The 12722-nt window shown below is 45.7% G+C and overlaps 1 protein-coding gene across 5 annotated transcripts in view; it reads right to left on the bottom strand.

The window, feature by feature from the left end:
• The window catches only part of TNKS2 (tankyrase 2), a 56687-nt gene extending 54236 nt beyond the window's left edge, over nt 1–2451 (bottom strand). For 4 of the 5 annotated variants that reach the window (XM_032793097.2, XM_032793098.2, XM_075072691.1 and 1 more), the window contains exon 1: nt 2127–2414. In XM_032793097.2, the coding sequence (XP_032648988.1) occupies nt 2127–2328 (202 nt within the window). In that variant the 5' untranslated portion in view covers nt 2329–2414. Of the gene's footprint in view, nt 1–2126 lie in introns of all 5 variants that reach the window. The other variant, XM_032793095.2, reaches the window with a different exon arrangement.
• Between the last annotated feature and the right edge of the window lie 10271 nt (nt 2452–12722).

Below are 12722 nucleotides of genomic sequence, written 5' to 3'. Positions count from 1 at the left end.
GAGACAGAAGACCAAAGAGCAGCCTTTCTTATTCACATCCGGAATAATGGAACAAAAAAACCCAAAACACAAGTTTGCTACCAATCATGTTATTCTTTTTCATTTACTACAATTATGTTCACAGTGGAAAAGTTCCATCCAATGGAAGACTATAAGTAGATCTTCTCAAGAGAGACTAACAGGTAGGTCTCTCTACCAGAAAGATCCTGTGGTCTTGGGAGGGAAGACATCAGTAACTGCCTTGTAATCCTCCTTTTTCAGGAACCAAAGGGAGGAATATGAAACCCTCCCAACATCTCTGCTACCTAGTGGCATACCTATCTGTTTCTATTGCAAATTTAATAAGTGTGTGATTTATTTTAAGGCTATTCAGAGCCTTCAGAGTTCCACTGGACAAAACTAAGCAGGGTTATTCTTATCTAGGCACTTAAATTTTACACGATCTGAAGAGAAATGTGTGTGTGTCTGTGTCTCCGTCCCTTCAGTTATTAGATTATCTTCTATTTCCCAAGCCTGTAGTAGAAATAGCTTGACTGGCTAACAAAGGAATTTGAGTTTAAGAATCAACTGTAGGTGTACTGTGTGTAAAGATCTTATTGAAAGAAATGAGTTTGGTACTTAGGTTTTGAAAGCATTAGGAAGTCCATAATCTATTAAAGTTGTCTCATGTGTTCATAAGCTTCCCTTTAATAGTAAACTCTTTCACAGTTTCAGTGGAATACAGCTATCCTGCAAGAGGCTTTCAGGTAATTAGGGCCAACCCCATGAAGGCCTTTGAATATGAAAAGACACACAGGGGGACTCTATTCAGAGTGGAGCAGCAAGGCTACACGTTCATAATGACCTATGTTTGGCAAATAATGGGCTGCTGATTTTGTACCATTTATCCCTAGAAATGAGCTGCAATAGGCAAGCCTAAAGCATCCACATAAGTGTTTGGACAGCTACAGCCAGGTCTGTGCCTAAAGCGATAAAACAATCTCCTGACCTGCTGCAATGACTGATTAGATTCAGTTGGTTAGGACGCAGTAATGTTCATCTACAAGTGACAACAAACAAAAAAAGTGCATAAAGTTTGGGACTTTCAAAAGGGACCTGTCAGACAATGTAAGAAATTCTAACACAAGGCAGTTTTAAAATCAACATGAGATAAGCTGTCTAATTCTTAACTCTCAGTCTAAATACTTAAATAGTGGCTGTGTTAGTCTGTATCTGCAAATTTCCCCATGTTAAGTATCCTCACACCTTCTTGTCAACCGTCTGGAATGGGCTATCTTGATTGTCACTACATAAGTTTTTTTTCTCCTGCTGATAATAGCTTATTTTCATTAATTAGCCTCTTAGGGTTGGTATGGTAACTTCCACCTTTTCGGGGTGTGTGTGTGTTTTCTTACTATATGTTCCATTCTATGCACGTGATGAAGTGGGCTGTAGCCCAAAAAAGCTTATGCTCAAATAAATGTTAAGTCTCTAAGGTGCCACAAGTACTTCTGTTCTTACTGTAGTACACAGAGTATCTCCTAACATTTCTGTAGAGCAGAAAGTATTAGTACTCCAATTTTACATGAGGGGAACCAACACAGCTTCTGAGATTCAAAGGACTTGTCAAACAGGAAGTTTGGGAAACGCTGCCAAGACCTGAACTCAGATCACCTGGGTCCTAGTCCAGCACTGGTGAGAAGGCCATACCACCCAGTCAGCGGCTACCGTCTTACGTTCAATTGGGCAGGTCCCATCCTCTATGGCGACTGGGACTAACTCTCACCGTCACCAATGGGTGTTTGGCGCCCAGCAAGCTCGGCGGATCGCCAAGCTGGCGTATGTACAACTGACCGGGGGTGGGTAAACCCCCCCAACGCTCGTCACTGAAGCACAGACACATCCCCTCTCGCGGATCTACACATAGAGCAGAGCGAGGAGCCCGCACCGCTGGCAGCTAGCGGAGCCCCGCCACAAGAAGCAATCATGGGCTCCGACAGGGCCAGGCTGCCGGGTTCGCGCGTTGGGCAGTCCCCAGGCAGCCCTGCACTCGGGGCCAGGTGCGTGGCACAGCCGGGAGCGAGTCGCTCCCACACAGGCCCGGGCGGGAGGCGCCGGCCCCACCAGAGTAGACGTGCGCGCGGTACCTGCGGCGAAGTGCAGGGGGCTGGACTTCCTGCCCGCCGTGTCCCTGCCGTTCACGTTCTCGGGCCGCACCAGCCGCTTAACCCGCTCCACGTCCCCGTTCCTGCAGGCCTCGAACAGCTCCCGGGCCGGCTCCGCCGCGGGCCCACAGCCCGGCGCCTCCGCCAAGGGGGCCGCCCCGCCCGCGCCTCGCCGCCCGGCCATGGCGCTCCCCTGCCCAGCAGCAGCGTTCCGGGTGCCTGTCACGGGCCGCCCCCCGCCATGGCCCTGACTCCCGACACGCCTCGCCACAAGAGGAAGCGAGCCCGGGGCAGCCCCAGCCAGACTCCCTCCCTCTCACAGCTCCAGCAGCCGGAACCGGACACACTGCGCATGCGTGCGTTCACTTTGGGTATGGGGCACACAAAGCATGCGCAGAAAGGACACCCGCCGCGAAACTAAACATAAGAGTATGAGCGCTGCTGTTTGCGCGTGCGCGAAGCGAGACTCAGCGCGCGCGCACTGCGCGGAGACTCGGAGTCGGCAGTGATATAGGCAGGGGCGGGGCCCATTCAGTGTGAGAGCCCAGTGGTGAGGGGGGGAGCCTGACGGCGCACAGGTGCAGCGGCTCCTTGTGGCGGATGGTCGGGGTCCTTGCTTCTGACGGTGCCTTGGCTGAGGACAAGGCAGTCTGCCCGCGGTGCCATACGGCCGTACCTGCTGCTCTAAGGCAGCCTGGAGCTTCACCGAGCCCAGCGTGGGGATCAGGGGTTGCATGCTCTAAGGCAGCCTGGAGCACTCCTGTTGGTGTAATAAAGCCATCTCCAGGAGAGGGGGTAGCTATATGTCTGGGCAGAGCTCTACCCCGCCCATAGCCCTGTCCATACTGTGCTTTGGTCGGTGTAACGTATCTCACTCAAGGGGTTCCTTATTCACACCGCTGAGGGACAGAAGTGGTTGTGTACAACTGAAATGAGTAAAGTGTGGGTCAGGAGTCTAGTTGCATTTTACTGCCGAAATCACTACATCATCTTTCCTTTTAAATCTCACAGAGCCCCTAGTGATTCTGTACACAGAGCACCAAGGCATATGTTAGATGAGGTCAAGGGGAGCCCAGGTGTGTATATATATATTTAGGTGGATGCAGCCCATAGTTTTCTGGTAGGTCCAAAGAGACCATATGCATAAAAGTAATCACAATACAAACTGACTTTTAAATCACTTGGCAAAATGAGCCTTTAATCAGAGAGAACTGGATGTGTGTGCAGTCAGGTAAGAAGTGAAGTCAAACTCAGGGGCTTGGGGCTTGTATACTACCATCTTTCTCTAAGGCAGTGATTCTCAAACTTTTGTACAGGTGACCTCTTTCACATAGCAAGCCTCTGAGTGAGAACTCCCTTCTAAATTAACATTTTTTATCTATTTAACATTATAAATGCTGGAGGCAAAGTGGGGTTTGAGGCGGAGGCTGACAGCTTGCGACCGCCCCCCCCCACACACAATAACCTCATGACCCCCTGAGGGGTCCCGGCCCACAGTTTGAGAACTCCTTAAGGGCATGGCTACACTTGCAGATATAGAGTGCTGGGAGTTAAACAAGCCCTCAGAGACCACAGCAGGGAAAGTGCTGCCCTGTGTTTGCACTGTGAGTTGAAAGTGCAGTGGTGTGGCCACATGAGCAGCTCTTGCAACGCCACAGAGAGCAGTGCATTGTGGTAGCTATGCCAGTGTGCAAGTGGCTGCAGCATGCTTTTCAAATGGGGAGTTGGAGTGTGAAAGGGAGGGTGTTGTGTGTATGTGGGGGGAGAGACAGTGTATTTTGGGGGGAAGAGTATGTTAGCAGGCTGTCTTGCAAGTTCAGACAGCAGCAAGGGGAAGCCCCGACATCTGCCTTCCGCACACTGCCCCTCTCTCTCTCTTACACACACACACACACACACACACACACCTCTCTCTCTTCTCATCTCTCTCTCTCTCTCTCTCTCCTTCTCATCTCCCCCCCCCCCCCCCAAGGATTCCACAGTAATGGTTTGCCTTGTCCTGGAGCAGATAAGAATGGTGGCTGTCAGAAACTGAGCTTTGAAAGGGGATATTCACATGCCTTCAGCCAAGTTCAAAACAATGACCAGAGTGGTCACTTGACTTCAGGGGATTATGGGACGTTTCCAGAGGCTAATCACAGCGCAGTAATGCAACACATCAGCCACACTTGACACCCCAGCATTTCAGCCAGGGTGCAGCAAGCTCTTTGTGTCTCATGGAGGTGGATTTCCAGGAGTGCCCCAGCTGCACAGTCCAGGCGCGCTAAGTGTTTTGCCAGTGAGGACACCTCAGGAGTTAGGGTGCCTGGGGCTGATTTAATGTGCACCAACTTGCAAATGTAGCCAAGGCCTACGGCAGCAACTGAGTCTAGACGTGTCTCCACTGCTTGCCTGGAGTTTATAGCTTGGTAAAACTAAAGTGCCTTCACTGTTTACTCTTGAATAGCTCACGTGCGTTAGTGACAAGCCCTCTGTGGGCAGGTCAGTCCACCAGTCTATCACTCACTGAGCTCCTTCTAAACAACTGTGAGCTGCTCATATTCCCACCTTCAGGAATGAGGCTTTGCTTTCCTGAAGAATAAGCTTTATTAAACCAAACTCTGACCTGTGTTGAAATTTAAACAGGAACTTAAGGCCAGATTTTCACATGCACAGTCTGCAGTCCCCCATTCTCCCGGAATTTGTAGGCAAAAAAGCATCAGAAGAGTAATTTAAAAAATCAGGTCTGTTTTTGGAGGACCTATATCTTTTGTCAAATTACCCTGTTTTGACATCCGATATTATATGCCTATGTTTGAGGTGGCCTACCAGTTTCCATGGCAATCTTCCTAGGCATGTGGATTTCACAGCATTTTATAAAGGTGGCTTTTAAATAGAAAGTTTGCTGCAGTCTTACTTATGAGGCAGGCGGACTCACAACAATTTTTTTGGTGGCCTCACAGTGCAGCCACTAACTCTTGGTGGTGGCCACTCTGACAGTCTTTCCTAAAGCACTTAATTAACTTTAGGAAAAACAAATAAATATGCCCATATACATGTTCAAATCATTGTAATTTATTTATGTAGGGGTTTTTTGGTTGTTGTTTTTTTCAGACTCAATAATAAAAATAATGTACAGTTGTCTCTATTCTTTATTGGACCTAAACAGAATAGAAACATAAATAAGGTGCTTTGCATGGTTTGCTTTTTTGGTTGCTTCTTTTTTTTTTTTTTAAGACTTGCTAGCTAGTAAGTCTGCTACTATGAAAAGTTTATATTTGTATATTTGTTAATATCACTTTTCACAGCAGACTCACTCATCCCCGGCAAGCTGGGGGACAAACCCTGGATGTGGAGGTTGGTACGGCAGCAGGAGGGTCAGGGCTAATGGGTGACTGGATGGGGGGGTGGAAGAGGCAGTGCGGGTCAGGGCAATGCAGGTGGGGTGAGTCCAGGGCTGTAGCCTGGAGTCCTGCTGCATGGCTGGGGGCTGGAGGAGGCAGCAGGGGCCAGGGACAATGTGGGATGGGGAGTGAGCCCAGAGCCAGAAGCCCGGCGGCTGGCGGACAGAGCCTGTCTCTGCATGGCTAGAGCCTGCTGCTCACCACCCCAGGGCCCATAGCCCAAGCCCAAGGGTGCTGGAACAATTTGTATAGTGGGGGTTCTGAGAGTCATTGAACCAAACTTTAAACCCTGGATATAATGGAAACCACTTCAAGCCAAGGGATGCGGCAGCACCGCTAGTTCCAGCACCTATGCACAAGCCCCACCGCCCCCAGGAAGGTGGGGGACTCACACTGGTCACCTGCTCCTTCAGCGTTTGTGGTTCCAGAAGGGGGCAGGGACCAACCCCTGCTGGCGATCCTGGGGAAGGGGCCTCTACTTTGTCCCCCCTCCAATCACCACCCAGGAGGCTGTGACCGCAAGAAAAGCCCCTGGTGGCTGCATTTGAGAAACGCTGAATAGGGCAGCTAAGAGCTCTATTTAATTTAGGCACCTATGTGGCCTGATTTTTAAAAATGCGAAGCATCCAGCAGCTCCCACTGAAGTCTAGAGAGAGAGACTTCAGTGTGGGATATTTATCTCCTCCACAAAGCCATAAGATGACATTTAAAACCAGAGATAGATTTCTCAGAAGCATACAGTTTATACTGCACTGTATTTCTTTTCCTGATGGAAGGGATTCTGAAACATTAACGAAATGAATTAGAAATCTGGTAGGGTTTTAAAATACATTATGCCTTTGAGGATCTAAAGTAAAACAATTTCAACACGCCCGCATCATTATACTAAATAAAACCCACTTTGTCTGACTCCATGCTCCAGGAGGGCTCTGTGGCAGCTAGAGCATGGAGCTGACCTATGGCTCACAGGACTCTGTGGACTTGCAGGGCCTGAATTGGAGAGGGGGGAAAAAAGGGTTAACATTCTTTTGTGCTAAGAGGTTGATTCTTAAAAGTGCTAAGCATTCCAGCAAGGTGCTGAACATCATCAGCTCCCTCTGAGGTCAGTGAGAATTGAAGGTGGATCAGTCCCTTAATATCTCCCTCAATCTTGCTGTTGGGGGCATTATACCACACCAGAATACCTTCAGTTTATTTATTACTATATTTTATGTGAAGGTCACCTTTAAAGTTCAATAATTTACCCCAGTATGTTGTACGCCAGCTGAAATTCAGAAAAAATAGAGCCACATTTCTGGTCACCATTTATTAGTTACATCACAAACTATAAAATAGCAACTAATACACATAGGGTGACCAGATGTCCTGATTTTATAGGGACAGTCCCGATTTTGGGGTCTTTTTCTTCTATAGGCTCCTATTATCCCCCACCTCCTGTCCCGATTTTTTACACTTGCTGTCTGGTCACCCTAAATACACACTGTAGCATATTAGTAAGTAAAGTTAGTGGCTTGAGATGGCCTCAGAAAATACAGTGACATCTTCAAACTGTCTATAGATTTTTTTCTAAAAATATTTTTGGTTTGTCACTAGAGGGCAGAAAAATACAAGATGAAAACTGCATGTGCAAGCCTGATTTATAAAAGGGAAAACAATGCATTTCTTATTTCCTTGTGATAATAAAGGTTGTGCATGTGGGAATTCATGTGCAGGGACATCTTCAAAGCCAATCTGCATGGTAGTCAATTAGCTTTAGAACAGGAGTGCTTTAGCTTTAGGGTTTTCAACTATTATCCCTTTTAATTCCCAATGAATTTCCTGAAACTTTCCGATTGGTCCCCCTAATGACTTGTAGTGCTGGTAGAAGCAGTCACTAATGTTGCCATTAAAAGTCTCAAAGTATCAACCAGTATTTTTCATTTCAAATGAATAATTACTAAAATGCACTTGCTTTAGACTTTTCCATGGTAAGACTTAGAAGAACAAACTCTATTAATTGGCAAAAAGAACGAGGAGTACTTGTGGCACCTTAGAGACTAACAAATTCATTTGAGCTAAAAGCAACATCCATTTTTTCACGTCCTCTGTGTATATATATCTTCCTACTGTATTTTCCACTACGTGCATCCAATGAAGTGTGTTTTAGCCCATGAAAGCCTATGCTCAAATAAATTTGTTAGTCTCTAAGGTGCCACGAATGCTCCTGTTCTTTTTGCTGATACAGACTAACACGACTACCACTCTGAAATCTATTAAGTGGTACTCAAGATCTGAACATTATGAAATGTGCTTTCCAGTCAAAAATTCAAAGTTAACATTTCTGACTACTGTGCTGGAGCAGAGCATGGAGAATCTAGCCCATAAAATAAACAAAAGTACTTGTAAGGAAAACTAAGCTGGTAGATTTTTAGTTAATAACTACTTATTATAAAACAGAATCATTGACAGTCTGAGTTATTTTTCCCCGTAAGTTGTAAGAGAGGCTGACTATCAATAAGAGATAAGGGCAGTACAGATTTTGTGTTACTATGAGTGTACAAAAATAGATATTTTTAAATCTTCAGGGGTTTTTTAATCATATCATTTGATCCATCAAAGAAGGAAAATCTCATACAGACAGCCAGTTCCATTTTTCTTAATTCCTACCAACCATTTTTATCTAGTTGGTATTTGTTCTTTATTTGCTATCTTTGTGTGACCAGCAGATGGGGGTATAGTGGAACAACATTAGAACAAGAGACTGTGGAGTAATGAAGAAATGATAGAATCTTTAGACCTCAGAGACCTGACAGACAGAGTTAAGCACTGTCTACACTACAGGATTATTCTGATTTTATGTAAGCCGGTTTTGTAAAACAGATTGTATAAAGTTGAGTGCACTAAGCACATTAATTCTGTGGTGTGCGTCCATGTACCGAGGCTAGCGTCGATTTCTCGAGCGTTGCACTGTGGGTAGCTATCCCGTAGCTATCCCATAGTTTCCGCAGTCTCCCCTGGCCATTGAAATTTTGGGTTGAGATCCCAATGCATGATGGTGCAAAAACAGTGTCGTGGGTGATTCTGGGTAAATGTCATCACTCAATCCTTCCTCCATGAAAGTAACAGCAGACAATCATTTCACGCCCTTTTTCCCCTGGATTGCCCTGGCAGACGCTGTAGCATGGCAACCATGGAGCCTGTTTTGCCTTTTGTCACTGTCACCGTATGTGTACTGGATGCTGCTGACAGAGGCGGTACTGCAGTGCTACACAGCAGCATTCATTTGCCTTTGCAAGGTAGCAGAGATGGTTACCATCTATATTGCACTGTCTGCCATTGTAAATTGGCGATGAGATGACAGTTATCAATTATTTTGTACTGTTTGCAATTGGAAATTGGCGATGACCGTTATTGATCATTTTGTACTGTCCACTGCTGTCATGGGTGCTCCTGGCTGGCCTCGCTGAGGTCGGCCAGGGTCGCATAGACAAAAATGGGAATGATTCTGTGGGTCATTCCCTTCTTTACGTTTTGTCTAAAAATAGAGTCACTTCTGCCTAGAATATGGGGCAAGTCTACTAGAGAGCCAGAGAGCACAGCCACTCTGGGTCAGAGCCCCAGAGATCCTGCAGAAATGATGAGCTGCATGCCATTCTAGAGGGTACCTCTGCAACAACCCCACCCGTTGCTTTCCTTCTCTCCTAACCCTCCTGGGCTACTGTTGCAATGTCCCCCATTTGTGTGATGAAGTAAATTGCAGGAATAAGAAACATTGACTTTTTAGCGAGATAAAATTAGGGGGAGGCAGCCTCCAGCTGCTATGATAGTCCAGGCAGGACATTAAAGGTTGTGGGGGAGAGGAGCGCAGCCTCCCGCTGCTATTATAGTCCAGGGAGTACAGAATCTTTTCTTTAGACACAAAGGGGTGGGAGGGGCTGATGGAGCTCAGGCTCCAGCTGCTATGATGAGGACGATTACCAAGCATTTTGTACGGTCTGCCAGGAATGACAGGAAGTCATTCCCATTTTTACTCAGGCGCCCCTGGCCGACCTCACCGAGGACAGCCAGGAGCACTCACGGGATGATGATGGTTTTTCCCCCATTTTGTACTGTCTGCCATCAGGAAAGGAAGGAGAGGGGATGCTGCTGTTCAGCGCTGCAGCACCACGTCTACCAGCAGCATGCAGTATAAATAGGATGACATATAAAAAAGTCAAGAAACTATTTTTTACCTTTTCTTTCACGAGGGGGGGTAAATTGATGAGATATACTCTGAACCACCCCGGACAATGTTTTTGACCCTACGGGCATTGGGAGCTCAGCCAAGAATGCAAATGCTTTTCGAAGACTGTGGGGACTGTGGGATAGCTGGAGTCCTCAGTACCCCCTCCCTCCTTCCCTCCCTTTATGAACATCCATTTGATTCTTTGGCTTTCCATTACGCTTGTCACACAGCACTGTGCTGAGTCCCTGCTGTGGCCTCTGTCTATCATAGCCTGGAGATTTTTTCAACTGCTTTGTCATTTCATCTTCTGTAACGGAGCTCTGATAGAATAGATTTGTCTCCCCATACAGCGATCAGATCCAGTATCTCCCGTACGGTCCATGCTGGAGCTCTTTTTGGATTTGGGACTGCATCGCCACCCGTGCTGATCAGAGCTCCACGCTGGGGAAACAGGAAATGAAATTCAGAAGTTTGCAGGGCTTTTCCTGTCTACCTGGCCAGTGCATCCAAGTTCAGATTGCTTTCCAGAGCGGTCACAATGGTGCACTGTGGGATACCACCCGGAGGCCAATACTGTTGATTTGCGGCCACACTAACCCTAATCCGACATGGCAATACCGATTTCAGCGCTACTCCTCTCGTTGGGGAGGAGTACAGAAATCTGTTTAAAGAGCCCTTTATATCGATATAAAGGGCCTCGTTGTGTGGATGGGTGCAGGGTTAAATCGGTTTAACGCTGTTAAATTCTGTTTAAACGCGTTGTGTAGACCAGGCCTGAGAGTGAGCACAAGAGAGTTTGAATCAGTTGTATATGAAGGTGGTCATTCCAGAAGGGATATAGTTGTGAGATGTAGAGAAGCTGCGGTGACAGGAAAGTCAATCCTTAGAATATTGATAGCTATGTATGCGGTGACCATGAAAACCATTAAGTGACTTAACTCTCAGGTATACAGGTGAGAGATCACATGATACATCTAGACAAAGGTGGGAGGAGCTGGTGGCCATGATACCAATGACATAGAAAGGCAAAAGACTGGTCATGAAAGCTCAATTGAGCTAACTAAAAAAAAGCTTTAGGTCCAGGGCCTCTGTGATAGCTTTCTCTGAAATTATTCCAGTTCCACATACAGGACCAAATAGAAGCTTTAGGGATTTGAAACATGGGGGTAAAGAGAAAGATATTTTTTAGGCACTGCAGAACTTTCTGGGGAAAGGAGAGCTACTGGTACAGAAAATTGGCAAGAGTTTAGAGAATTATCCAAACTATTCACTGGCGGAAAGCCAAGAGCTGCTGAGGATTGCTTAAAAATCAAGCAAAGAAATCTGCTAGAAATGTAGTGATATAACAAAATTCTGTACCCAGTACTGAATATAATGGGAGGAGGGACAGATTGAGATCAAAGATCTACATTCCTGAAGAGTAAAAAGGTGCCAATGCCCGAGTTAAAGGAAAGATGTTAAATAAAAATAAGCCCAAGCCAAAAATAAAGGGCCAGAGTCTTGGCTGAGAACTGCTTGGCACAGAGGTCATTTACAGCTCCTGGATTCTTTGGCCCATGCCACAGGACAGTTTAGAACAGCTTGTGTGACTGAAAATAGCTAGAGCACAGCAGTGCTCTGTCCTTGCCCCTTCGTGTCCTTGCATATCCCCTAAACTGGAGCCAGGACAGGGAAGAAAAGTGGCATTGAAGCTATGCCCGGTTTAGGCCAGTGATGCAGGCTCTACGCTGAGTACCAGCAAAACTCTTAGCTGGTTAGATTTCATCACTTTTGTGCCTTCAGCAGCACAAAGGGATCAGAATGAAAAAAAAAGGGAACCTGGCTACAAAATTGTAGATATTGATAAACCGGTGCAAGAAGACCGAAAGGAAAACCAGGCAAACTAGAAGGCCTATAGCAGAAGAGAAGCTGGACATAAGAAGCATTTCTGAAACATGTAGGAATGAAAAAAAAATCAGTTAGGTACCTGGCTTATAAATTATACAGACCAGATCACAGAGATGTAAGAGTAGTGCTACGCTTAAAGGATTCCATGGAATCTAGTGAGAGAAAAAGTCTGAGGAGAGATGGCTATAGAGAGAATCTGAATGGATTCATATCAACTTATATGAGTACAAATATTTTAGAAGAATTTTACTATTAACCCCCTGAGCAGGAAAGGGACACTGAGTACCCAATGTCAAGGAAGAGCAGAGAGGCAACTATTCTCTCATAAAAAGAGTAGTAATATGTAACTTCATTTACCCATGCATAAACTGGCTAAGTGTCAATTTGAGACAAAGTTTAGAAAGGCAATTTCTCAATAATTTAAATGATGGCTTCTTGGAACAGCTAGTTCTATATCACACAAAGAGGGAGACGGTTCTTGATTTAATGCTAAGTAACACTCAAGAGTTGGCTAAAGAAGTAACCAAGTAATAGTGACCCAATATAATGAAGTTCAACATCCTTGGGAAGGGGACCAGACCCAAAATTAGTACTGGACACTAAACTTTAGAAAGGCTGATCTTGATAAAAAGGGGGAAAAGAAGAATAAAGGATGCTAGTCAAAAAAAGCTCTAAAATCAAAAGCAAAAACCATGCTAAAATGCTTACACTCAACATGTTGGAGGCTATATTTAAGCACACATAAGCAGAGCTGCGCAAATAAATGATTTTTCAGTTTACTGGCAGTTCTGAAATACATATAAAAAAGGTTTGGGTTGAACAAAATGTTTTGTTTGACCTGAAACTAAATGTTTTCATTTGGGGCATTTTTAACCATTAGTAACAAAAGCAAAGGAAATACAGGGCTAGATTAATAAATTGAAGGAGAAAGTTGTGGCCCCTTACAACCAGTAGCCCAGTGGTTAGGACGCTTATCTGGCATGTGTAAAACACAGATTTGAATACTTGCTTTGGAGCAGATACTTGAATCCAGGTCTTTCCCAGCCCCCAGGCCAGTGCCCTATGCACCAGGCTATTGGCTATTCTGGGGCAATGTCTCTTAGC

Source organism: Chelonoidis abingdonii, chromosome 15, assembly GCF_003597395.2.
Source record: "Chelonoidis abingdonii isolate Lonesome George chromosome 15, CheloAbing_2.0, whole genome shotgun sequence".
Lineage (NCBI taxonomy): Eukaryota > Metazoa > Chordata > Testudines > Testudinidae > Chelonoidis > Chelonoidis abingdonii.
Note: the sequence above shows the minus strand (reverse complement) of the source record. Positions and strands in the feature narration are given on the sequence as shown.